The 26,893-nt window shown below is 53.0% G+C and overlaps 1 protein-coding gene and 2 long non-coding RNA genes across 13 annotated transcripts in view; 1 reads left to right on the forward strand and 2 right to left on the reverse strand.

The window, feature by feature from the left end:
* EPHB2 (EPH receptor B2) overlaps nt 1-26,893 on the forward strand; it is a 199,738-nt gene that overhangs the window by 131,872 nt on the left and 40,973 nt on the right. For all 11 annotated transcript variants that reach the window (XM_084963279.1, XM_084963281.1, XM_084963284.1 and 8 more), the window contains 2 exons: nt 11,140-11,295; nt 12,456-12,791. In XM_084963279.1, coding sequence (XP_084819405.1) covers nt 11,140-11,295; nt 12,456-12,791 — 492 coding nt within the window. The remainder of the gene's footprint in view (nt 1-11,139; nt 11,296-12,455; nt 12,792-26,893) is intronic.
* LOC110261112 (uncharacterized) lies at nt 16,473-20,338 on the reverse strand. The gene is made up of 2 exons (XR_002344939.2): nt 18,741-20,338; nt 16,473-17,999 (listed from the first exon to the last, which is right to left on the reverse strand). It is a non-coding gene; the product is annotated as an uncharacterized LOC110261112 (long non-coding RNA).
* On the reverse strand, nt 21,984-26,407 carry LOC146402597 (uncharacterized). Its single transcript, XR_014807274.1, has 2 exons — nt 26,198-26,407; nt 21,984-25,699 (listed from the first exon to the last, which is right to left on the reverse strand). It is a non-coding gene; the product is annotated as an uncharacterized LOC146402597 (long non-coding RNA).

Genomic DNA, 26,893 nt, shown 5'->3' on the forward strand with positions numbered 1-26,893 from the left:
TTAGGCAGGTGGGAAGGCAGGAGGGAGAGAGACATGTGTTAACCAAATGCCAAGAAGGATGAAGGTAGGATGCCTTGAGAGCCCCCTCGGGGCACGGGATGAACTCTGAGGACTCTGACATAGTCCGGAGGCCTAGAACAAAATCTCCAGTCCACACAAGCTGGGTGACCTTAAGCACAAGATTCCACCTTTCTGGGCCTCAGTCAGTCAGTCAGTCAACAAACACTCCCTGAGGCATCCTGTCCATCACCCCTCAACCAGACCCAGGTGCTGAGAGGTGCCAGACATTACAGGTACCCACTGCCACCTGGCTCCTGACCTTGTGCAGGAGGTAGTCACACCCGTATCATTGTGCATTGCCAGAGGCAAGGGACTGGGGTTTCAGGAGCACAGAAGAGAGGCCCCAAACCCAGCCCTGCCGGGGGGTGGCATCCCAAAAAAAAGACCAAAAGCTGCTTTGAGCTGGAGCTGAGATGTGAATGATAAAGAGGAGTTAGCAGGCTGGAGCTGGAACCAAGAATCAGGCAGAGGGAACTGTCTGAGCGAAGGCTGAGAGCTGGTCCCGAGCACAGTCCACTGGGGAGCTGGAAGCTGCCTCCTGTGGCCAGAGCCCAGGGCACAACTGGGAGGATGTGGAAGCTGAGGCTGGTGAGGGGGACTCAGGAGGGGAAGCCGAACAGGCCGGACTCACCACAGGTGCAAGGGAGCCACTGGAGGGTCTTGAGTAGGGGAAGGACTCAGTAGACGGTGGTGGGGAGACTGGCCTGGGGAAGCCCTGGGATCCCCACTCAGGCAAAGAGGAGGTGTGTTATAACACAGTTCCGGCCGCTGTCTTCTGACTTCTGTAGTCCTGCCAGCTGCTGGCAGGGATCCACAGAGCCCTGGGCCCAGCAGGGGCAAGTGGGGGAGCCTGGGCATGTGGGGAAGGGGGGCAGAGTGACTGACATCCCCTGGGTGGCCCCAGTAGGAGCTACCACAGCAAGGAGATGACCCAGAAGCCCTCTCTGGACTTAACTTGGAAGAGCAGGGCCCATGATGGGGGAAAGGACTGGGAGGGGGGGCGCCCTTCATCAAGCTGGATCACCCAGGGCCTCGGAAGTAATAGAGACGAGTCGATGTTGGGGGGCAGGGGCACAGGCTTTGCCCTTAGGTCTGTGAGTGACTTTGGACGAGCCTCTCCTTTCTGTGAGCCTCAGTTTCCTAATCTCTAAAATGGGGCCAGCCCCTCCTACATCCCCGGGATGATGGTGAGGACCGATGCAGTTATGGGTTCTGGAAGCTCCTGGCCCAGCACCAGGCAGGCACACGTCAGGCACACAGCGATCAGAAGCTCCTCCTTCGAGCCCTGGAGCTTGCCGCCTGCTTCCAGTGTGGCTTTGCCCCTGGCAAGGAGGATCGGCTCCCTGCCCAGACCAGCCCAGGGCCACTGACTCCACTGGCTTAACTTCAGCAGCAAAAAGCAGGAAGCGTGCAAAATGCAAAAGCTGCTTTGCTTGAGGGAGACCCCAAATCCCCGCCCACTCAGCCACAAGAACACCGCAAGCTCAGCCCTGTCGTACGCTCAGCATAAGCCCCTAAAAATACACAAATCGATTCTTTCACAGTTCAAGGAGACTGTAAGACCCGGTGCTGAGTGCCTGAGCCTACCCACAACCAGGGTTCCGTGCGTGGCTGGAAGAGGCCACAGAAATGGTCCCAGCCACACTCAAAGTAGGCAGAAAGTGGCCCAGGTTCATTGAGCAGGGGGCTGAGCAGTCAGCTGAACCCTGGCCTCGCATCTCTGGGCCCAGGACTCTCCTCTGTGCAGACTCCTCTCCCCACCCCAAATCCACAACTTCCTGGAAATCCCAAGGCAGGAGGGTAAGCCAGCTGCCCTTCAAACCTGGCACTGCTGAACCCTCCCTGGCCCCTCTGCCCACAGCAGCCAGCAGTCAGGCCTGGTTTTTTTTGTCTTTTTAGAGCCGCACCTGCAATGTATGGAGGTTCCCAGGCTAGGGGTCAAATCAAAGCTACAGCTGCGGGCCTACGCCACAGCCACAGCAACGCCACAGCCACAGCAACGCCACATCCGAGCCACATCTGTGACCTACACCACAGCTCACAGCAACACCAGATCCTTAACCCACTGAGCGGGGCCAGGGATCAAACCTAAGTCCTCATGGATACTAGTCAGGTTCATTACCACTGAGCCACAACGGAAACTCTAAGGCCTGGTTAAAGGAAGGTGTCCCTAGCCCCCTGCTGAGCCATGGCCTCTTACAGTCAGGACTGGGGCCTTCTGTCTCTAGGACCCAGTGCCTAGTACACATTACAGGCTTGATAAGTGCCTGCGGAGTAAATACATAAGTCACCCTCTCTCTAATTGGATCCGCACTCCTGGGGGCAGGAACTACATCTTTGTATCCCAGCACATAGCAAGGGGTGGGCCAAGAACAAATGAATGTAACACAATGTTTAGCCCTTCATGTGAACAAGCAAGTCCCTTCTCTACATTAACTCATATCATCTTCCCAGCAAATATAAGGGCGGTGTGACCATTAACCCCATTATACAGACAAGGAAACCGAGGCACAGAGAGTTAGGTCATTTACCCACAGTCACACCGTTAGCAAGCAGCAGGGCTGGGATTCTGCCCTGGCAGCCAGCTCCGCAGTTCATGCCCATGTTCAATTTCATCAGCTTCTCGGGAGTGGGAGCTAGACTGTGGTGAGCCTGCCTCTGCTCAGAACCACAGACAGATGCCTCTGGCCCACAGGACCCCTAGGCGGATAGACAAGTTCCTGCCTCACCACCAAGGCCTGGCACACCAGGCCTGACAGCATCTGACTCCACTGTGGCACCAGTCATTCTGGAGATCAAGCCGGAGCCTCTGGGAGGAGAAGAGGGAGCAGAGCTGCAGGTCAACTCGGGAGGCTTTGAGGATCACCCGGTGCCAATTAGCAGCCCCGCCATGCCAGGCCCAGATGGAGCCCTGCCTCGGCCTGACTCAGGGCTCACTCGGTCAATTATCACCTAGCCCCGGAGCCCAGGGGCCAGCCAGGGAGGAAATCTGTTTCCCCGTCATCCTCTCTCCTCCTTCCCAGCCAACTGCCATCCCTGCCTTGGATTGCCTGGCCCAGGGCTCTGGGCATCTGCAAAAGGCAGGTGCTGGCTGGCTGCTTTGGCTCCAAGTCCTGAGTTTGGGGCCCAGGCTTTGCTTCCACCTTGCAAGTGACCCCCGCAAGCCCTGTCCCCTCGGGAGGCCTGACAAGATAGATGGCCTCCAGCCCTGAAAGCCAGCCAAGCCACGTGATAATTTCTACATTAGGAACCATAAGGACCTGGAGTCGAACCTCAATTCTGCCGTTTAGTAGCTGTGTGACCTTGGGATGTTCACTTTACTCTCTCTGAGTTTCAGTTTCATCATTTGTAAAATGGGGATGATGATGGTACCTACTCCTATAAGCGGTTGTGCGGGATTTCTATAAGTACCACGTGCTGACCCGATTGCACCACTGGAGCTCCAGTTGTGTGGATTTAGTGAATTTAGTAATTTAGGGAATTACTTGCACTGGGCTTGGCACCTGGAGAGCGCATACCAAGTGGGAGATATTATTGTCCTTACATGCTAGATGAGTAATAATAGCTAACATTTGTGTGGCACTTGCTGTATGTTCTAAGCACTTTATAGATAGTAACGTCTCAAACTCACAGCCCCTGACCTCAAGTTGCTCAAGGTCCAGTTAGGGAGATAGACCTGTCTTCGTTCTGCAAACTGAATTAACTGAGCACCTGCTATGTGCCAGACCCTGTACTCGGTGCTCGGAATGTAGAGATTAAAGCCCTAGCCCCTCCCTGAACCAGGATTTGCCAACCAGTGGGTGGTTTCCTATGGATGAAATCCAGTGGTGAGATGGGCTGGTTTGTGCTAGCTTAGCTTGCAAGAGCTGACCTCGGGCATTTCTTCCCAACTCAGTGTTCAGTTATCTCAAATTGGTAGCTCGAAATTTGCCCTGATGGGAGAAATTGGCAAAGTTATTTTTTTTTTTTTAGGGCCACACCTGTGGCATATGGAAATTCCCAGGTTAGGGATCAAATCGGAGCTACAGCTGCCAGGCGTACACCACAGCCACAGCCACTCAGGATCCAAGCTGCATCTGCAGCCTACACCACAACTCAAGGCAACCCCAGACCCCCGACCCACTGAGCAAGGCCAGGGATGGAACCCACATCTTCATGGATACTAGTTGGATTTGTTTCTGCTGCACCACAATGGGAACTCTAGCAAAGTCAATTTTTGCCAGAATATTTTTGGTCCCTCGCCCCCCCTCAAAAAAAGTCCATTTACCAGCACACTACCGCCTGTGGAACCCATGTCTACTGTGCCTCAGTAGAGTCTGCTGTGCTGTAGCGAGTGGAGGGCAGGTCTCAGAGGTGCACACATCAGATTCAGCAGCCCTCAGGGCAGGAGGGCCAGGAGAAGGGCATTCAGGCACAGTGTTTGTGCAGCCAGGGCATCCAGAGAACAAAACAGCAAGGTGACGGAGGGGGCTGAGAAGCACACAGGAGGCTGTCTGGGACTTAGGGCATTTTCTGGGATGCAGAACTTCCAGTGTGAAAACTGGGGGTGAGGGAATTCCCATCGTGCCGTAGCAGAAACAAATCTGACTAGTATCCATGAGGATGCAGGTTCGATACCTGGCTTTGCTCAGTGGGTTAGGGATCTGGTATTGCCGTGAACTGTGGTGTAGACCGGCAGCTGCAGCTCCGATTCAACCCCCTAGCCTGGGAACTTCCATATACCGAGGGTGGATGACTGAGGATGACTTAGTCACCCGGGTGGACGGGCCCATGGGAGGACCATGGAGAGAACAGTGAGATGGGGAGAGGGATCTGAGCATCCATGCAGCCTGATCAAATTGACGTGCTAACCGAGGTACCAGACTTGGCCTTTACTTGGCAAAGTATTTCCTCCCCCACTTTCTCATCTGATTCTCACAACCCCCTGAAAGGGGCAGATTCATTCACTCAGCAAGCGCACATTGAGCACCTACGATGTTCCCACCACTCTGCCAGGAGCTGGGGAGCCAGTGAGAACCAGACAAACATGGTTCTTCTTTTCCCCTCCAAGTACTTCCCATGCAGGGAAAAGACAGACAGCACACAAGTGTATAAACTCTTTTCTAATATAATTACAAATCGTGGGGTTCCCTTTGTGGCTCAGTGGGTTAAGAACACTACTAGTATCCATGAGGATGCGGGTTCGATCCCTGGCCTCACTTAGTGGATTAAGGATCTGATGTTGCCGTGAGCTGTGGTGTAGGTTGCAGACATGGCTCAGGTCCTGCATTGCTGTGACTGTAGCATAGGCCGGCAGCTGCAGCTCCAATTCGACCCCTGGCCTGGGAACTTCCATATGCCACAGGTATGGCCCTAAAAAGAAAAAAAGAGAAAAAAAAATTACAAATTGTGATGAGGGTCAACAAAGGAAATAGACTGAGACAGCCTGAGGGAGGTGGCAGGAAGGGGCAGGAAGACCCCAGAGCCACCCTTGCAGGCCCGGGGGGCCAGGGCGAGGTGTGTGCATTCATTCTGCATCCACGAGGAGCCCCCAGTGAGTCTGACTCGTTCTCATCAGGTCACTCCAGCCACTGCAGGGGATTGGCAGGAGGCAGAGGTGGAGCAGGAGACCCATTCAGAGGCTCTCACTGCGTCTGCATCAGGCAGGTATTATCAGCTCCCTTTCCAGAAGAGGAGACTGAGCTCAGAGAGAGCAGGGACCTGTCTGAGCCCACACACCTGTCACAGGTGCAGCCGCCCAGGTCTGTGACTTCAGCTTTCATTGTTTTCTTCCCATTCCTGTATGTGAGACTCAGGTCCCTTCCCAGCTGAGAGGCCAGCAGCAGCGTGACCCCTGGGGCCCTGGGCACCAGGGGTGGGCGGCTGCCCTGGACTCCTCTCTGTGGGAGGAGAGGTGGCTGCTGGGAGCTGAGGCCCCAGCTCACCCCAGTTACACAGTATACCTGGGATCAGAATCTGCCGTGGCTGCTAAAAAGTCACATGTGTCTCCTCCTCTCTGGACCTGAGTTTCCTCAGAGGTCACTCCCTCCATCCATCACTCACTAGACACCTGACGTCGTATTCACAGTTTACAGTCTCACCCGGTACTTACCGATGCATAAGTAATTAAAACAGGCACCTCGATCCTCTGTGGCAGCTTTGGAAAGACTTCCGGGAAGGGGAGATAACTGTGCTGCCTTAAAGGGGTGTGGGAGTTTTCCTGGTGACAAAGGGAGGGCGTTCCAGGTATGAGGGCAGGAGGGACAAAGGCCAGAGGTGTGGGTGGAACTAGGGGGGCACCATGTGTGGTTGCCTGTGTGGAGCATCAGGCGCACAGTTTGGGGTGGTGGGTATTGAGAGGTGGGCAGGTGCCGGCCCTGGGGTCCCAGGTACCTTGAGGAGTTTAGGGAGCTGTTGTGGATGTTTTTTTAACAAGAGTTTGATTATGATACAATTCACATACCAGCGGAGTTCCCTGGTGGCTCAGCAGGGCAAGAATCTGACGTGGACACTGCTATGGCACAGCTGTGGCCTAAAGAAAGAAAGAATTCACATGCCATACAAGTCACTGATTTAAATCATACAATTCAGTGGTTTTTAGTATTTTCACAGAATTGTGTCACCATCACCACCATCAGTGGTGAACATCAGAACATTTTATCACTTCAGAAAGAAACCCCATACCCAGAAGCAGTCACTCCTCCTTCTCTGCTCACCCCAGCTCCCGGCAACCACTAATCTACTTTCTGTCTCTATAGACGTGCCTATTCTGGACATTTTCATATAAATGGAAGCATACACTATGCGGCCTTTTGTGTCTGGCTTCTTTCACTAAGCACAATGTTTTCAAGGTTCATCCATGCTGCAGCCTATATCAGTACTTCATTCCTTTTTATGGCCAAATAATATTCCATTGTGTGTCGTTGCAGATTTTTAAATGACACAGAAAGGTTTGCACTTAGAAAGCTGGCTCTAGAGGGTGGGCAGGAGGAGGCCAGATGGTCATGAGAGGCTAAGAGGGAGTGGGTGGGAGGAGCTTTCTGGAGGCCCACAGGGATGGGAGTGTGGCAGAGCAGAGCCAGGACCAGGCTCTGCTGAGGAGGGCAGACCTGGTAATTGCCTGATGGCAGGGGGTGAGGGGAGGGAGGAGGCACCCAGGGTTCCTGGTGACCAGGTGGAGAGCAATGCTACTTCCCAGGACAGAAGAGTGGGTTTTTGAAGCATGGTGCCAAAGGATACAGAAGGCGTAGAAAGCCCCGTGGGAGTGTGCGACACACCTAGAGGGCAGGCTTCTGCTGGAGGCAGCCTGGGGAGTTAGGGAGGGAGCCAGGGCATGGGGAATGGGAGAGGACAGCTGGGGGGACGGTCCAGATGGAGGGGCTGGCACAGCGTGGAGGGGAGAGTGGGCAGCCCCCCACCAGCCAGGCCCGTGGAACCGCCAGCAGATGGAAGAGGCATGCTAAGCCGGGCAGGCTCTCATCTGAGAGGGAGCCAAGAGGATCTTGGGGCTAAAACCTCTTGGCCTCTGTCAGGATGGTCCTAGACCCTCACAGGAGCCCCGTGTCCCCATGCTACAGCAGAGGAAACTGAGGCTCAGAGAGGTCAACCACTCAACTAGAGCCCAAGCTGCAGCCTGCATGTCTTGACCAGACGGTGCCAAGATGGTGGGGCTCCCTCTTCGTCCAGCCACCAGGGAAGTGTTGGTGCTTAAGAGGAAAGGCAGGCAAGAGGACTCAAGGGCTCCAGAACCGGCATGGCCAAGTACCCAGAGCAGGAGCTGCCAGTTCCCACCCACCACTCACGGATGGTTGGTGCAATGCAAGTCTCTCAAAGGCAGAATAGTGTGGTGGTGAGAGAAGCGGCCCCTGGAGGTAATCCCAGACCACCTGGGATCAAATCCCAGCTCTGCCAGTCTAAGCCCACATCCTCTGAAAGTTACTTCACCTCTGTGCTTTCTTTTCCCATCAAAAAATGAGGGTGACAGCACCACCTCTGTCAGAGGGTTGGATGAGGCTTAGGTGAGTTACTGTGGGTTAAGTCCTTAGAACAATGCCGGCATGTAATAAATACTCAATAAATGTTGGGTGTACTCATAAGTACACCCTGGAGCCCTGGCGTCCCTCTCTGTACAATGGATGCCCTAGTAACTCCCCAGAGGCACTCACTGCCATCTTCCTCGCTGGTGTTACTGTAGCCCGATTCCTTGCATCAAAGTACTGTCTCACCCTCGACTGGCAGCTCTTTCAGATCTGGGCTGAAGCTGGTTCTTCTCCAAGATACCAGCAAGGCCTGATCAGGGTGCGATTAGGAAAGTTGCCACTTTCTGGAAGCTTCTTCCAAAAGGCAGGCAAAGTAGGGCCCCAGGGGAGTAGAGAATGCTGTTTCTAGCACCCCAGGGGGAATTGTCTTGGCTTATTTACTGAGACTTCTCTGAGATTGGAACTGCCACCCCTCCCTGATACTGTGCCAGCCACTATTCATCACATGCAATCCTCACAGCCACTTTATAGGGTTGATGATCTCTTACCAGTAAGAAAACTGTTGCTCAGGAGTTAAGTATGGCACAGCAGGTTAAAGATCCACCATTATCACTGCAGCAGCTTGGGTCCTTGCTATGGCGCATGTTTGATCCCTGGCCCAGGAACTTCTGCGTGCCATGGGCATGGCCAAAAAAAAAAAACAAAAACAAAAACAACAAACCATGAAAACTAGCTCAGAGAGGTTGAACTGCCTGTCTGAGATCACCCAGCAGATTGGTACTTGAACCAGATACAGTTTAATAATGTCAGATATTTTTCTAGGCAGTTCTGCCTGAATTAACCAATGTAATTCTCACAACTCTAGGAGGCAGTTACTATTGTCCCCACTTTACAGATGAAGACACAGCTTCAGTGACTTGCTCAAGGCCAAAGAGCTGGCACAGGTGGACCTGGAAATTTCTAGGCAGCTTGTGCACTAATTACCATCCCTCACCGTCTTTCTACTAAAGGTCTCCAAAGCCCAAGCTTTTTCCACTTAAGCAGGCAGCTTCAGGAAGTATTTATGGAGCCTCAGCTGAGTACCAGGTTCTGTGCTCAGCACAGGGGCAGGAGCTATGGATCAGACATGGCTCCAGTCCTGGGAGAGCAGAGAGCATGTCCAAGAGATCCCCTTGCTGAAGAATTATGGCAGGAGAGTGAAGCACTCTGACCTCAAGTCATCTAAGACCAAGGAGGGCCTCATCTCTGAGACCGGTTGAGGGGTTGGGAGGAAGCCATGTTGCTAAGACTTGAACTTGGAAAATAAGCTTGAAGATTGGGGCTCCAGGAGTTCTGTTGTGGCTCAGCAGGTTAAGAGCCCAGCGTAGGAGTTCCTGTCATGGCGCAGTGGAGACGAATCCAACTAGGAACCATGAGGTTGCCGGTTCAATCCCTGGCCTCGCTCAGTGGGTTAAGGATCTGGCATTGCCATGTGCTGTGGTGTAGGGCACAGGTGTGGCTTGGATCCTGTGTTGCTGTGGCTATGGCATAGGCTGGCAGTTGTAGCTCTGACTCAACCCCTAGTCTGGGAATCTCCTTATGCCATGAGTGCGGCCCTAAAAAGCAAAAAAAAAAAAAAAAAAAAAAGAACCCAATGTAGTGTCTATGAGGATATAGGTTTGATCCCTAGCCTCCTCGCTCAGCAGGTTAAGGATCCGGTGTTGCTGCAAGCTGCAGCATAGGTCACAGATGTGGCTCGGATCCTGCATTGTGGCTGTAGAGTAGGCCAGCAGCTGCAGCTCCTATTCGACTCCTGGCCCAGGAACTTCCATATGCTGCAGGTGCAGCCCTTTAAAAAAAAAAAAATAGACTGGGGCTCATAAAATGATTTAGGAACACTTATGTGAGCCGTTTACATATGAGGAAACTAATGCTCAGAGGGGGGAAGTTGCTTGCCAAAGATCACACAGCACTTGGACATGGAATGTGAACCAGGTGAGAGCCCCCAGCCTATGGATAGTTCAGCCACATTTCATCCCCCACCTGAGGCACCACAGCAGAGCTAAGATTACAAACCCCAGTAAGCAGAAGAAACTGAGGCCAAGAAAGGGACAGGACCTAGACCCTAGGCCTCCTGATTCCTAGCCCCAAGACCAGCAGGAAGGGGTGGGTGGATTTGCACACAGGCCCACATCGGAGTGGTCACCTCTTAAAGAACCTAACCCCTGAGCTTCAGGGCCCAAATCCATCCCGAGCATCCCCTCAGAGCAGGGACGAAGGCCAAAGACCCTGGGAGAGCCGGGATTGCTGAATGTCCACCAAGCGCAAACACTGCCCTCCTCAGGCTGTCCCCAGTACTGCAAGCCCTCTTTATTTTCATAAATTGATCAAACACCTGCTATAACAACAGCTACTATTCATTGGGCACCTGTACTGTGCAAGGCCTTGTTCCATGTGCCTTACACACTTATGCCAAATGCTCCCAATGGCCTGCAGAAATGAGCCTTAGAATCATAATTTTACTGGTAAAGAAACCAAGTTTCAAGATGGTTAAGCCACATATCGGGGCCACACGGCTAGAAGGCAGCCAAACTGGGACTCAGACCCAGGTCTGTCTGCTTCCAAAGCCAGAATTCTTTCCTGCTCTATGACACTGCCTCTCTACATACCCTGTGCTGTGCTAGGACTTTTCTGCTCTGGTGTGTAATCATCTCAATCATCTGGAACCCAGGAATCGAGTTACAAGTACCAGGGCCCAGCCAGCCATTAGTAAACAAGACCAGGTCCTGGGTACTGCCACTGACCTCTTCAGAGGCTTCAGACTAACCTGGGACTGCTCCCAGAAGCTGTGGTACAGCCAGTCTGGAGTAGGGAAGGAATGAATGCTAGGGGCCCCAGCTGAACTCACAGACAACTTCAGAGACAAAAAAACCAGGTAGCCTGGAACCTTCTGGGCACAGCTAGGACTGCCACATTGGGGCCTGGAGGACCCCCCCATCCCCCGCAAGAGCTCAGGAGGTGGGGCTTCTCATCAGGGACACTGTGTGGCCCTTCCATGATGCTGCACGATCCTTCCAGGCGTTGTGGCCTCTCCGAGTCCCCATCTCGTTTCCCCAGTGACTCTCCTTGTCTTCTCTTCCAGGCTGCCCATCTGGAACCTTCAAGGCCAACCAAGGGGACGAGGCCTGTACCCACTGTCCCATCAATAGCCGGACCACTTCGGAAGGGGCCACCAACTGCGTCTGCCGCAATGGCTACTACAGAGCAGACCTGGACCCCCTGGACATGCCCTGCACAAGTACGTCCAGGGCCCCAGGAGGGCAATGCCTGACAGGGTCCTGGGTCTATCTACAGAAAAGCTCAGAGCAAGGGTTGGGTGGCTGTCCGGCTGGAGTCGGCCTTTCCTAAGTGAGAAGCAGCCAATTACCTGGTGGGAAGGGAAATAGAAAACTAGCTGGAAAGGGTCATCCTGGGGTAGTCGTGCTGCCAATGTGCAGACACCATGGAGCTGGCATCTGGCTCCTTGCCCCCTTCTGCTAAATCACAAGGAGGATGAAGTCAGGTCTTGATTGACAACAGAATAGAGAATGGGAAGCTTGACAGAGGAAGAACCAACACAGGTGGTGTCTGTAGTAGAAAAGGCTTCCCAGTGTTCTTTCCTGGCTGCGGCTGCCTGAATCACAGGCCAAGGTTCTCCAAGAACAGGGTGACCAGGAGGGCAATGTCACCACCCCTATATCAGACAGGAAGGGCAGTCAGCAGCAGAGACCAGAGACCTGGCCCCAGTGGCTTAAACCATAGGGATTTATTCTCTCACATAATAGAAACCCAAAGATAGGTGGCGCTGGGGTAGTATGGTAAATCCTTGAAGTTCCCTGAGCACTGGCACTTTTCTTCTGCCCTGCCATCCATAGCATGTGGTTTCTACCCTTCAGGTCCCTTCATAGTCCAACATTGCTGCTGTAGCTCCAGCCATCACACACATTCTCAGCAGCAGGAAAAAAGGAAAGATCCAAAGGGACATGCTACAGCTGTCTCCTTTTAAGAAAAAGTTCTAACCAACAACTTTGGTATATATCATTGGCTAACACTTAATCACAGGAAGCAGGGAAATAGTCTTTAGCCGGACATATTGCATCCCTGAATAAAATTGGGTTCTGTTATAAGGAAAAAAGGAGAAATAGATATCAGCTGGAAATAAACCCCAACAGAAAAAGGCACAAACACCTAGGCACAAACACCGAGGAGCTTGGAGTCTGGGGAGGAAGGTTTAAGCGGGTATGTGCAGCAGGAAGAGAGTTATGTTCTAGAACCGTGTCTGCTGGGTGGAGAGAAGAAGGGATTTGGAGGAAGCCTTTGAGGAGGCCTAGGCTGGAGCCAGGGCAGTGGGCACAGAGCGGTCTCTTGGGGAACGTACCCCACACCACCCCCGTGACCGACACCTCTCCCCCTCCCCAGCCATCCCCTCCGCACCCCAGGCCGTGATCTCCAGTGTCAACGAGACCTCCCTCATGCTGGAGTGGACCCCACCCCGCGACTCTGGAGGCCGTGAGGATCTCGTCTACAACATCATCTGCAAGAGCTGCGGCTCCGGCCGGGGCGCCTGCACCCGCTGCGGGGACAACGTGCAATACGCACCCCGCCAGCTGGGCCTGACCGAGCCTCGCATTTACATCAGTGACCTGCTGGCCCACACCCAGTACACCTTCGAGATCCAGGCCGTGAACGGCGTCACCGACCAGAGCCCCTTCTCACCGCAGTTCGCCTCCGTGAACATCACCACCAACCAGGCAGGTAAGCGCCTCACACGCAAGCTCCTAGGGCAGCGCCGCGTCCCGCTGGGCCAAGTGGGTATCCTGCCAGCCCTCGTTAAAGACGCCCTCACATCGGTGGAGCGCTTTCCTCTTCCAAGGCTGCTCGCGTGATGCAGCCCTGTGGGAGAGTAAGTGTTCTCTCTCCATTGTGGTGGCATTTAGAATAATTGCTGACATTTGTCAAACATGTGTCGTTGAAGGAGAAGGTAAAGCTGCTATAACAAAAGGGCCCAGGGTCCAGTGGCTCAGAGAACGCAGACGTGCCTTTCCCTCTCAGGCAGGAGTCCAGGGGTGAGCAGTCCAGGTCATCAGGGAATGCTGATCCACTTGGAGATTCAGGGACCCGGGTTTCTTCCACTTTGTCTCACGAGCCTCTGTGCTCCTCCTCTGCATGGTGGAAGCTGAGTCACAGGTTCGTCTGCGCTCCAGCCTGCAGGAAGGGGCAAGACAGAAAACCCAGGGCAGCAATCACGTTTTAAGCAAAGCAGGCGGAAGTGGCACCCATCACTTCTGGGCACGTTCCATTAGAAAGACCTTGGTCACGTGGCTTTCCCCCGAGCCACAAAGGGGGTTGGGCGATGGACTCTCTCCCAGCCTGACTTCAGCCTCCATGACAGTGGACGGTGGGGAGACAGACTGCAGGAGACATCAAGCAGTTTCCATAGGTGCTCTCTGAACCTTTTGCTCCCTCCAGTCTAAATTCAGCAAAACTCTTCTCCCCGGGCTCATCTTTAATCCTTTCTGTGACCCCACGTGCCCCCACCCCATCCTCTGCCTGATTTCCTTTATAACAAAAAAAGTGGCCAAACGATGCCATCTTACCCCCTCTGCCAGCCCCACTTCAACCCACTGCACTCAGGCTTCCGGCCCCACCTCTCCACCAAGACCGATGTCCTCAGGGTCACCTGGGACCTCCGTATGACCAGGTCCAGGAGACACTTCCCAGCTCATCTCCACCCAAGGCCACATGAGATTTTCAAGGACCTGTGATTCCTGTGGTTTCTATAGAAGACTCTGTGGCTGGCACTGTAAGTTGCCCTTAGTTATTCACTCGACAACTTTTGCCAAGGCCCTGCTGTGAGCGTGGTCTGGACCCCATCTAAGTAGAGCCAAGGGAGGCCAGGCTCCAAGACAGAAAATGAGTGGAGCTGCCCAGCCTATCTTTCTGATGCCAGTTGGGGCCCACACAGTAAGTGCTCAGGGCATCCAGAGATGGAAGTCCAAGAAGGCTTCCTGGAGGGGGCAGGATTTGACCTGCAGTCTGAAAAACTAATAGAATTTATTTTTGGTCACTCCCATGGCACATGGAAATCCTGGGCCAGGGACCAAACCCGTGCCACAGCAGAGACCCAAACTGCTGGAGTGACAGTGCCAGATCCTTAACCCACTGCGCCACAAGGGAACTCCAAAAGACTAATAGAATTTTGAAGGGAGCAATAGAAACAAATGGAATTCTGAGAACAAGGACACGGAAGGAGAGGGGACAGCCAACTTTGCCTGGTTGAGGGGTGCTTTCATGCATGACCTCACTGCCACCCCCTGAACTCCTAGAGTAGGAGGTACCTGTGTCCCCATTTCAGAGATGATGCTCAGAAAAGCTGAGTCACAAAGCTAGGCAGGGTCCAAGACAGGAAGTGGCTAGGTGTGACAGACTCCAGTGTGCAGCACGGTCCAGGCTCTACCCAAAGAACTGTGGGTCTGATGAGCATGCACGTGTGAACATATTTGTGAGATATGTGGTGTGTCCTTGGATATGCCTGGGTGGCCATGTGTTTGTGATCACATGTGTCTCTGGCCGTGTGGCTCCTTACACATACATGCATTGGGAGCATGGGTGTGTCTGAATCAGAGGGGCGTGGAGGGGGCTGTGTCTGAGCTTGCGTTTGTACATCTCGAGGTGGCCCTGCCTGTCAGTGTGTTTGTGTCTGAGCGTGGTTTTTTGGGGGAGTGTTTATGATGTTGCTGGGCCGAGTGGGCACGTTTATGAGTGTAGGCCCATGGGTGCATTTAAGCCCCACTCAGATTGGGGTCCGGATGGAGTTTGACTCCAGGCGGCAATCTGAAAGAACACTCCAAAGCCAGCAGCTGTCAGCACCGACACCTGACAGATTATGCAGCCTTGGCTGTGAGTCTCCCCAGATGACAAGGCTCTGAGGTAGGGAAGCCCAGACTCCCAATGGGAGTGGAGGGGAAGGAACTCTTTTCAACTGGGAGAAGCTAGAAATTCCCCAGAGCCCCTGGAGTTCTTTCTCTAGCTGTGGAGGCCTCCCCCGCCTCCATTTGGGAGCCCTGAGGGTGGAACTGCCTGCTTAATAAGGCTCAGTTTATTAGCAGCAGGGGCTTCTGGGAAGGAGCCCTCCTGTCTGGAGCTGGAAGGTCCCAGAGAAAGGTGATGGGGCAGAGTGGAAGCGAGGGTTCCCGGAGAGGAAGATGTAGGGGGAGCCCTTAGGATTGAAAGGCAGAAGCAGTGAGAAACAAGCACTGTGGTCAGGAGCAGGGGACTGGAGTTTGAATCCCAGTTTTGTCATTCATTTGCTATGTGACCTTAGTGTATTGGTCAGTTATTGCTGCAATAAGGCTGCGTAACAAAACCACCCCACCCTACCCCCCACATACACACAGTATTTTATAACTGTAACATTTATTTTCTCACTCACTAGTCTATGAGTTAGCTAGGGTCTGCTAATCTGCACCAGGCCCTCTGAGCTGGGCACGGCTCCAGAATGTGGGCTGGATTCGGTCTGTTTCATATGTCTTCTCATTTTCCTTGGATGAGCAGCTTCCCCCCATCCAGGCTTATTTCTCTTATAGTGAATGGGGGGTACACAAGTGGCCGAGCCAAGCCAGGCCATGTAAACTCAGGACGTTGCTTGTGGCACAGTTGCCCACAGCAAATCCACAAAGAACCCTGCGGATTTCCTTGGCAGGAGATGCAGGTGTGTGATCCCGTTACAAGAGAGGCAGAGCTGAGATCCCCCACCCAGCCTATCACACTCAAGAGAATCACTCCCTCCCTCCAGGCTTCAATTTCCCCATCAAATTGAACACCAGATATCTATGAGAGGAGTTCCCATTGTGGCTTAGCGGGTTAAGAGCCTGACATAGTGTCCATGAAGATGCAGGTTCAATCTCTGGGCTTGCTCAGTGAGTTAAGGATTCGTTGTTGCTGCAAGCTCTGCTGTAGGTTGCAGATGTGGCTGGGATCCAGCATTGCTGTGGCTGTGGCATAGGCCTCAGCTGCAGCTCCAGTTCTACCCCTAGCCTGGGAATTTCCATATGCTGCAGGTGCAGCTGTTTAAAAAAAGGAGAGAGGGAGAGAGAGTGAGTGCTTTCTCAGAACACAGTTTCCCAGACCTGATAAATCAGAACTCTGGAAATGAGCCCTGGGAATCAGGTTTTTTTTGGTTTTTTTTTTGTCTTTTTGCCTTTCCTAGGGCTGCACTCACGGCATATGGAGGTTCCCAGGCTAGGGGTCTAATCGGAGCTGTGGCCACCAGCCTACGCCAGAGCTACAGCAACTCAGGATCCGAGCTCCGTCTGCAACCTACACCACAGCTCACGGCAGCACTGGATCCTTAACCTACTGAGCGAGGCCAGGGATCGAACCTGCAACCTCATGGTTCCTAGTCAGATTCGTTAACCACTGAGCCATGACAGGAACTCCCAGAATCAGCATTTTTAATAAGTGGCTTACCATCATACAGATTTGGGAAAGGCAGGTCTAAATAAGCCCTCAAAGCCCCGAGGCTTTCCGGGTCATATCCACCCTCCCCCTCCTCTTTGTTCTAGGCTCCTTGATAAGCCCCACTCTCCTAGATGCCCAGAGCCCACACACCTTCACCACATGACCGCTTTTTGCCAAATGAGAAAACAGAGGCCCAAAAGAGGCGTCATTTATGCAAAGTCCCGCTTCTAAGTGGCCTCAAGTCAGGTGTAAATTCAGGACCGCACAACCCCAAGTCTACACTGGAGAAGCCATGGTTCCTGCCATTAAGGATTTATGTGCTGGTTGGGAAGGTGAGACATGGACAGAGTTTACATACAAGATGGCATGAGTGAGGGCCCTAGGAGGGGTTGGTGAGTCAGGGAGATCCCAGGCAGAGGAGATCATTTCCTATGGGGAAATGGGAAAAGGCATGTCACGGAAGGCTTCCTGGAAGAGGAGGCATGTGAGCTTGGCTGTGAAGAATGGAGCGGTTTCTAACAAGCAGGGATAGAATCTTGAAGGGAGGGAAGTGCAGGAGGCTGGCTGGAAGGAGGGTTCTTTTTATTCCTCCTGGGCACCAGGCTCCACTACCACAGAGTCTTTGCCTATGCTGTTCCTGCTGCTTGGAATGCTTTTCCCCTTTAGCCCATCCCTTGGACCTTAGCCCATCTTCATTGACCTTCCTGATCTGGTCGCATGCCCCCAGCACCATGTCCCTCAAATTCCCGTGGCTGAGACTTTAGCCTCATATCTTTGATCATTTCAGTCCTGTCTCCCACTCGGCAGTACACGATGTCCCCTTTCCCTCACTGAGGTTTTCCTGGCACCTCGCCGGGGCACACTGCAGCTCAGCGAGCATTTGCTGAAGGATCCAGAGAAGCATGGAGTGAGGTGGGGTGTGGAGGAGCAGGATGAGGCTGGACAACAAGGCCAGGAACTTGATTTCCAGACACATGCATTCAGTGCTCGGTTTTCATCAGACCCTAAAATTCAATATATAAATATCTAGCTCACTGCCTTAAAAGGAAAAAGTATTTCTTTGGGGCAAGTGACTGGGCCTTGCTCGCAATCCCTTGGCATTCGCCGGGGCCAGAGCCGTCTTCTGAATTCATAAAGCCATCACGCCGCCTTCGAACCACACTCTACCATTCCAGAAGGCCTTTCTGCCCCGTGTGCATGAGTACTCTCAGGGCCCCCAGGCCAGGAGGCCAGGCTGAGCTGTGTATCCTCGCTTGAAGGATGAGGAAACGGGAGCGGTCAAGCCGGTGCCAGGCCTCCCTCAGCTGGGAAGGGACAGACGCAGGATTCAGTCCGCTGTGCAGCGGCCGTGGTCCCCAACCTCAGAGGATCAGAGGGGGAGCCTCTCTGAGGAGGTGGCACATGAGCCGAGATCCGAGGGACAAGGCAGAAGCAGCTGTGCAGACCTTGGCGCGCCTGCAGCATTTCAGCAAAGCGGGACTCATCCTTCGGGTCGCCCTGGTCCTGGAGGCGGAGAGAAGGGTCTGGGCTTTGGAATGGGGCAACAACAACAAAAAAACTTGGCTTTGAATCAAGCCAAGCCCCTCACCCCAGACATGTCGCTCAGTTGCATCTTCCTTGTGGGCACTGCCACCTCCCCCTTGTGGGACTACTGTGGGCTTTGAGTTCATGCTCTCAAGGCATTTCACGGGCTGCCTGGGATGGCAGGCTCTCAAAATGCAGAGCTCCTTCTCGAGCCGCCGTGATCATCATTAACAGTTCTCATTTGGCAAGTGTGCAGGTGCCAGACACCATTCCAAGAATGATGAATCTTCCCAATGCTGTGAGGTGGGTCCTATTATCCCCCTGTCTTACAGGAAAGGAAAGCGAGGGCTTTAAGGGTTAAGCAACGTGCCCACAGCCACTAGGCAGCCCGTGACAGAGCCCAAATAATTACATCATGCATACTCAGGCCCAGTGTCGGCCAGAGTCAGGCCTTCCGCAGAGGCAGGGCAGGCTCTGCGCCTGGACCAGTCCACACCACAACCTGGCTAAGCACATGCAGCCTTTGGGGCCACCCACACTGAATGGTAGATTGACCCGTTAGGAAGATCCCCCGACGTCGTATCCTTGTGTGTGGTGTGCAGGAGAAAAAGGCATCCGTGCTGAACTTGACACACCTGCCCTCATGCAACATGCTCCTTTCCAAGCTGTGGGATCAGGCTGTCTAGGGAACCTTACTTCCCTGAGCCTCAGTGTCCTCACCTTCCAAATGGGCATATGTCCATCATCCGAGCTGTGCAAGGTGGTTGCCAGGTGAGTGATAAGGAGGACAACGCAGCCAGCACATGGCCGCTGGGCGTAAAATGAAATGAGAAGGTGTGTCATTTACTGACTGCCCCTACAACAAAATACCACGAACTTAGCGACCGAGAAGGACACACAGTTCTTATCAGACAGCCCCATGGGTCAGAAGTCTAGCCTGGATCTCGTCAGGTTAAAATCAAGGTGTCTGCAGGTCTGCATTCCTTGCGGCTCTAATGAACGGTCCGTTTCCACGATCATACAGCTGTTAGCAGAATTCAGCTCCATGTGTTTGTAGGCGTGAGGGCTCCGCTTTCTTGCTGACTGTCAGCCAGGAGGTCCCCTGGGGCCAGGGGCCTCTCCCCAGTCCTTACCCGAGGCCTCCTGCATCTCAGAAGCGGCAGCAGGGCGTCCTCCTTATACTCCCGCTCTCTGGTCTGACTCTCATCTGGGAAAGAGTCTTCTCTTTTAAGGACTCAAGTGATTAGACTGAGTCTACCTGGATAATCCAGGATAATCTCCCATCTCAAGGGCCATAACCTTAATCGCATCTGCCAAGTCTCTTTTGCCTCCTAAGATAACTATTCAGCCATGTGGGGGATTAGGTCATGGACCTCTTCGGGGGTGATTCTAAGACTCATGGAAGCTAACCTAAGTCAAATTAAAGCACCTCAGGGTTCATCCCATGCAAATACCTCCTGTATAGACAGGAACATTGAGGCCCAGAGAGTGGCTGCCCAAGATGATACAGCAGGTCCCCCGCAGAGCTGGTCTCCAACACCCTGGCCAGGTGTCACAGCCTCTGTCCATGACACCACTCCACATGGCTCTCTCACAGAAAAACTTACAACTTCGCAAAGCCTTTTCTGCCAGCTGTGTTCTCCTCTGATCCTTTCGCCCTCCTGTGGAGCGGGCACACAGTGGCTGGTCTCTAGAACTGGCATGAGCGTGTACTCACCTACTTCTCTCCCTGGGGGTGGAGAGGATCAGAAAGAGATGGGCCAAGAGAGCCCCCATGGAGGCTCATGCCTGGAGAAAGGAAGAGAGAGGGAGAGGGCACTTCCCTCCCCAGGCCGAGCCCTCTGCACGCATCGTCCTCTTTGATCCTCCCAAGCATTCGGCAGAGGAGGCACTGCCTGCCTAGACGCTCAGCTAAGATTGGGTTTCACTGCCTGTAATGGGAAGAAAAAAATCACAGATAGCTGCTGCCACTGTAATGCTGTTTAGCAGTCAACCACAAAAGCAATGGCGTAAAGCATGAAGCACTTATCTAGTACATGAGTCTTCTGGTTGGATGGGTCGAGGCAGGGAGCATTCGTTTGTTTGCACTTCAGCTAGTCCGGGTCACTTGGCGGCTCTTTGGGTCTGGTCAGGGCTCTATTGCATGTTTGGGGTTGACTGCTGTCAGCTGGTCAGAAATAGCCCTGATGAGGACGACGGGGGCAACACCTCTGCTCCACGTGTCTTGGCCTCCAGCAGGTCGGCCTGGGCATGTTCTCTTGGCAATCACAGGGCACCTAGACAGCCAACAGATACATGGAAGGGCTTTTTCAAGCCTCTGTTTATATCATGTTTGCTTATATTCCATTGGCCAGAGCAAGTCACATGGCCAAGCCCAGAGCCAGAGTCAGAGGGAGACCATACAAGTTATAGGGCAAAGGGTGTAGATACAGAGAGGCAGTTAATACAGCCAGTCTACTGCAGTGGCGTAGACAAAATTGAGGTTTATTTTTCTTATGTGTAAAGGATGTCAGAAAATAGAAGTTATTAGAACTTAACAGAAAATAGAAGTTAATAGAACTCTGTGGAATCATTAGGGATCTAGGTTCTGCAGCACACAGCTTCTTGTCCTTCTAGGCCAAAATGGCTGCAAGAGCTCCAGCTATCGCATCCATGTCTCAGGCAACAAGATGGAAGAGGAGAGCGACAAGGGTAGGGCCCACTCCCTTTTAAGGAAACTTCCTAGAAGTCCCACATTTTAGCTTATATCTCGTTGGCACATTAAACACGTTGTCACGTGGCCACTTCTGGTTGCCAGAGAGTTTGGGAAAATGTAGTCTTTTATTTGTGTACCATGTGCCCAGCTAAGATCCAGGATTTTGTTCATTTGGAAAGAAAGAATGGATATGTGGTAGGCAGTGGTTATTGTCTGCCACAATCCATTTTACGGGTGTGGAATGTGGGCTGAGAGAGAGGCTTAAGTCTCCTAAGGTCGCATAGTCACCTGAGCATAAGAGAGCTGGGATCTGAACCCTGGATGCTGCTTCTCCTCCCCTCTTCCACCATCACCATCACCATTCACGAGCCTCTGCTGAGCCCTCAGCTACTCACAGTGCAGTGAGTGGCCCAGACAGCTACACGTGGCTGATGTCCCCTGATCCCTTACTCTAGGCCAAGTCCTGTGCTAAACACTTTACATGCAGGCCTTCATTTAACCTTCCCAGCATCCCCATCACCATCCCCGGCAGCCTAAGCCGCCTGATTCGAGGCCCATGCTCTTACTACCTTGCTAGTCCAGATGCTGGGATGGGACTGGGTCCCACTGGGCAGCCCCAGATGAGATTAGGATGGTTCTGCAGCCCAGTAGCAGGGGGAGCCATTGGGTGTTTCTGTAGCACAGGGCCCAGGGCCTGGCTTCAGCCTGCACAATTCCACTTATGGATAGGGCCAGACATTCAGGGAGAGAAAAAACCAGCCTGGGCTTTCATGTCAGGCAGGCCGAATCCTGATCCCAGCCCTGACGCTTATGAGCTGAAGCACCCTGGGAAAGAGGCTTGATCTGATGCTCACTTTCCTCATCTGTAAAGTGGAGGTGATTAACCCCTAGTCCATCTGATTGGGGCACCTGGGAGGCACAGCTAAACCTACACTGACTCAAGGCAAGAGTGGAGGAGTAGATAAACAGCCAGCTGCCACCCCCAGTTCTTCTCAGGTTCAGAAAAAATTAATAGTTTATCTCCTGCTTTTTTTTTCTTCCCCTCCAAAATATGTCCCTCAGATTGCTAGTGCCAAAACATAGAAACTACTATGTGAAAAAAGGGTTTTGAAGCCGACTAAGACAGAGACTGCCAGGTTAAAACAAGTTAGCTGGGTCTCTCCCCTGCAGGACTTCTCAGAGCCTGGAATAAAGGAGCATGAGGCCTAGAACTCTGTTTCTCAAATTTTTTCTTGGCCACAGAACACCTAGTTTCTATGAGGAAAAGTGCCACCCTAGCCCCATTTCTCAGCTTTTCCTTTTTTCTGCCTCACACCAATCTCTAAGACCTTTGGTCCGATCAGAAAGAAACAAAGACCCATTTTCTGAAAGAATTTTATTTGTGAAAATTCTGCTGTGAGAGTTATCATCGGGTCACCCAGAATCCCAGCCAAATCATCAGGAGTGAACTGCACTGCTGCAGGTTCTAGAGACAAACACTCAAAACAGCTATCCTGTCTTTAGCTGGAAATTTTGAGTCCGATCACGGGTACAGTGTTCCTGCTACAGACCCTGGAGCATGCAAGCACAATAGTAAACAATTGTCATGATGTTGCAGGCTGGCTGGTCAGCAAGAGGCCCCATGTCATAGCAGCTGGTCAAGTCACAGATGGGCACAGGGTCTGGGGAAGAGTGAATTGAAAGTAACTATCAGAGTTCCTGGTGTGGCTCAGCAGGTTAAGAACCCAACCAGTAGCCATAAGGATTCAGGTTGGATCCCTGGCCTCTCTCAGTGGGTCATACATCTAGCGTTGCCACGAGCTGCAGCGGAGGTCACAGATGCTATGGCTTGGATCCCACACTGCTGTGGCTGTTGCATAGGCTGGCGCTGCAGCTCCGATTCGACCCCTAGCCTGGGAACGTCTGTGTGTGGCAGGTGTGGCCCTAAAAAGAAGAAAAAAAGAAAGAAACTATCATACAGGATATGCTGCCTTCTCCTGCCTACTGGCTGAGGCCAGGTTCCTTAAAGAGCTAAAAGGGCGCCTCCTCTAAGCCACACACTGTTCCAGGCACTAGGGACATACTGCATAAGAGACACAGATCCCTGCCTGCAGATAAGACAGTGTAAACCGTATTAAAGAAAAGAAAGAGAGTGTGGGATGGAGAGTGACTGGAGCAGGGATTGGTGGTCAGGGAGGGCCTCCCTGAGGAGGTGATGGTTTAGCTGAGACCTGAATGAAGAGGAGGTGCCGGCCATGGAAGATCTGGGGCAGGAAGGTGCCAGGCAGAAACGCCATGGGCCAAGGTCCCAAGAAAGCAATGACCGCGGTCTGACTGGAAACGGAGAGGCAGTGTGGGTGGCACTTGAGAGCCGGGAGGCAAGTGGAGGGAGGTGGCCGGCGGGCCTTGCAGGCCACGAGGAGCACCCATGTTTTATTCCTGATGCAGTGGGAAGACGCCGAGGGCCACCAGCAGGAGTGAAGGTGTCAGGGAGGCTGTGGGGTCTCAGATTCCTGGTGCTGGTGCCCGCTCCCGACTCCCTCTGAGCTCACGGGGTCTTCTGGTGACAGAGTTAAAGGCTGAGTGTGGGCATCCATCCTTAGAGCTCAGGGCTTTGGGAAGCTGAGACACGAACCCACACCCTCTTGCAGTAGCCAGGCTCACAGGCCACCTGACTTCCTGCCCTAGTCCTGGAGGACCCAGGAGGCCACCTTGTTCTATGCCCTGAGGGGAACAGGGTTCCCCGGAGGGAAGGCTCCTTCTTCAGGTCTCAGCTGATGGAGAGACTGGAAGCTCCCCCAGGGCTCGCTGGGGGCATCCGGGCCCCTGGCCACCTGCTCTGGTCAAGCAGGCCTGGCCAGCCTCCCCCTTCCCCTCTTGGCCACAAGCCTCCTTTGTGCTGGCTCCCTGGGGCTCCATCTCCTTGCAGGGGTCACGGGGCACCACTGACCCCATCCTCCTGCCGGTGTGCCCGGCTGGTAATTGAAAATACCAGAATTCCCTAAAGACCAACTTGCAGGGAAACCCGACACCTCAGGGTGGGCGGCAGGGCGGCGGGAGGGCTGGGAGCACATCCAGCTGTTCCCTTTTCTCCACCGTTAATCCTCCTGGATTCCAGGAGAAAGGCCAGCCCTGCTTGGCCCTCACTGGCCCGCCTTGATCATCTTCCCAGCAAATGCCTCCTCCTTGCCACGCCCAGGGTTACGGGGCTTATGGGATCAGAGCCGGGGTGAGCTGCTGGTAACCCAAGCCTGCCAGCTAAGCCCGCCAAGCCCAGACCCCCATGGCCGTGGGAGACCTGCCTCCACTGACAGCTGAGCGTCCAGAGCCGGGTGGGCGGTGGGTGAGTCAGCCAGAGCCGGCCAGAGTTAGCTTTGCAGCAGCAGGATGGGAGCTGGACCAGGCTGTCCTCAGAGGCCCTCTGAGGCCCACTGGTTTCCAGACCTTTCTGGTCAGCCTGATTAGCCGAAGCCAGTGGAGGGCAAAAGATCTGTTGGATCTTGGTGGGCCTGGGTTCAGATTCCAGCTCCACTGCCTGGTAACTTTGGGCAAGTCACCTCATGCCTCAGTGCCTCCATTTCCTCAGCTGTAAAATGGGTATAATAATAAAACCAGCCTCATAGGGTTGCTATGAATGTTGAATGAGTTAATTGACGTAAAGCCTCTGGAGAAGGGCCTGGCAAAGCGTGAACAAGGGAGTGTCTCGTGTTAGCTGGGGGGGCTTCCTTTTTGTTATTGTTTTTTGTTGTTGTTTTAAAGGCATCATGGGGCATCCAGGGGTTGTCCAGGTGACAAGCTTGTGTTTCAGTTGAGGAGCGGGTTGCCACCTTCACTTCAGTCCTTCTGTGACTCCCCAGTGCCTCCAGGACAAATCAACTCCTAGGTCTGGAGGTCTGCCCCCACCTGCCTGGGCAGCCCCATCCCTGTGCCTCTCCTGAAACTAACTACTTGTACCACTGAGTGAAGACTTTCTGAGCCTGTGGGCCCCAGAGGAATAGTCTAGACTGAGCAGAAGCCAGGCTGTGAGAAGCAGCAAGGTGGGTGGAAAATATACTAGACCAGGACTCAGCCGATCCAGACTCTAGTCCTGGCCCCACCGCTGCCTGCTGTGTGCCCTTGGGCAGGCGACTTCCCTTCTCTGGCCCTGAATCCACTCATCTTCAAAATGTGGTCCACAGGCCAGCAGCATCAGCCTCACCTGGGAACTGGTTAGAACTGCAGATTCTCAGGCCCTACCCCAAACCAGCTGAATCAGAATCTCTGGGGGCGAGCGAGGTGCCCAGCAATGTGGGTTTTAACGGCATCTCCCGGTTATCTCCTTATGCCCCCTCAAGTGGGAAAGTGGTAGATACATTCTACCGCTTTCTCCTTTGCTGGGAGGTGCAATTGCAGAGAGAGATGTGGAGGGAGCCGCTTCACCCCTGCTCGGCACTGGATCACCTTGGCCAAGTCCCAAAACGGGGGCTTGGATCCAGGAGCTCCATGCTAAGTCCAAGTCTCAGGGCTTCTCCGGTGCCTCGCATGGTGCCCAGCCTGGAGCAGGCATTCACTGGATTGAAACAGATATGCCTTCCCCTATTAGACTGCCTGTGCCCCCCACCCCACCCCACCACGGAAGGCAGAGACCCTGCGAGGTTATTCTCTTAAGCCCCAGCGCCCAGCATCCTGTGTGTATCATAGTGACTCTGAATTGACATTTTCTCAGCTTTCTTGAGATCTTATACAGCCTATGCAGGTTTAAGGATTACAGTGTGATGTTTTGATACATGTGTATATTGCAGAAAAATTGCCACAGTAAAGCTAAACAACTTCATCCCCTCACATAATTACCTTTGTGTGTTCATGAGTGTGTGTTGATAATATTTAAGATCTACTCTTAACTTCCAAATACATAATACGGTACTGTCAATTATACTCACCATGCTGTACATTAGGTCTCTAGATTTATTTATCTTATAGCTGAGAGTTCATACCCTTTGACTGGCATCTCACATTCCCCCAACCCCTAGCCCCAAGCCCCACTCTCTGGAAATATTCTCTTTTTTTTTTTTTTTTTTTGCTTTTTAGGTCTGCACCCGAGACATACGGAAGTTCCCAGGCTAGGGGTCGAATCAACTGCAGCTGCAGGCCTACACCGCCACAGCCACAGCAATGTGGGATCCAAGCTGCATCTGCGAGCTACACCACAGTTCAGGGCAATGCTGGATCCTTGACCCAGTGAGCAAGGCCAAGGATCAAACCCGCATCCTCATGGATACTAGTCAGGTTCGTTTCCAGTGCACTACAACGGGAACTCCTCTTGAAATAGTCTGGAGTTCCTGTCACCGCTCAGTGGTTAAGGAATCCGACTAGGAACCATGAGGTTGTGAGTTCGATCCCTGGCCTCACTCAGTGGGTTAAGGATCCGGCGTTGCCGTGAGTTGTGGTATAGGTTGCAGACACGGATCAGATCTGGTGTTGCTGTGGCTCTGGTGTAGGCCGGCAGCAACAGGTCCAATTGGACCCCTAGCCTGGGAACCTCCATGTGTCACAGGTCTGACCCTAGAAAAGATGAAAGAGAGAGAGAGAGAGAGAGAGAAAGAAAGAAAGAAAGAAAGGAAGAAAGAAAGAAAGAAAGGAAGAAAGAAAGAAAGAAAGAAAGAAAGAAAGAAAGAAAGAAAGAAAGAAAGAAAGAAAGAAAGAAAGAAAGAAAGAAAGAAAAGAAAAGAAAAAGATTCTGAATTATATATTCCTCCCAATGGTGCCGAGCATCACACTTAAACCCTAACACGCATTTCTTCTTTCATCCTCATGGCATCTTTTCCAGGTGAGCTTCTCCATTGGACAGGTGTAGCAACTGAAGCTCAGAAAGGCTAAGAAAACTTGCTCAAGGTCACAATATTAGGGAGTGGAGGGGTGGGAGTTGCATGGAGGTCTGTCTGATTCTACCTCTGGCCTCCCAAACAGTGACCCAACTGCCCTTCCAGGGGCTGGATTGGAATCTCCTCAGCTGAGCCTTCTACAGTTCTAAGCAAGAAGCATTAGGTAAAATGTATTTCATGGTGGCTTCCTGAGCACCCCCCTCACCCATCCCTGGGGGCTCAGTGCACTTCTGATGCTCCTCAGACAGGCAGTGGCAGCATGCCCCCACCACATACAAGCCCCTCCCACCTTGGCGAAAGATCCCAGCATTCCATGGAGCCCAGGAGATGACCTCATT

Source organism: Sus scrofa, chromosome 6 (assembly GCF_054392235.1).
Source record: "Sus scrofa isolate SSC_HxYL_T2T_F1_AM1 chromosome 6, Sscrofa_HxYL_maternal_Yorkshire_Landrace_v2.0, whole genome shotgun sequence".
NCBI lineage: Eukaryota > Metazoa > Chordata > Mammalia > Artiodactyla > Suidae > Sus > Sus scrofa.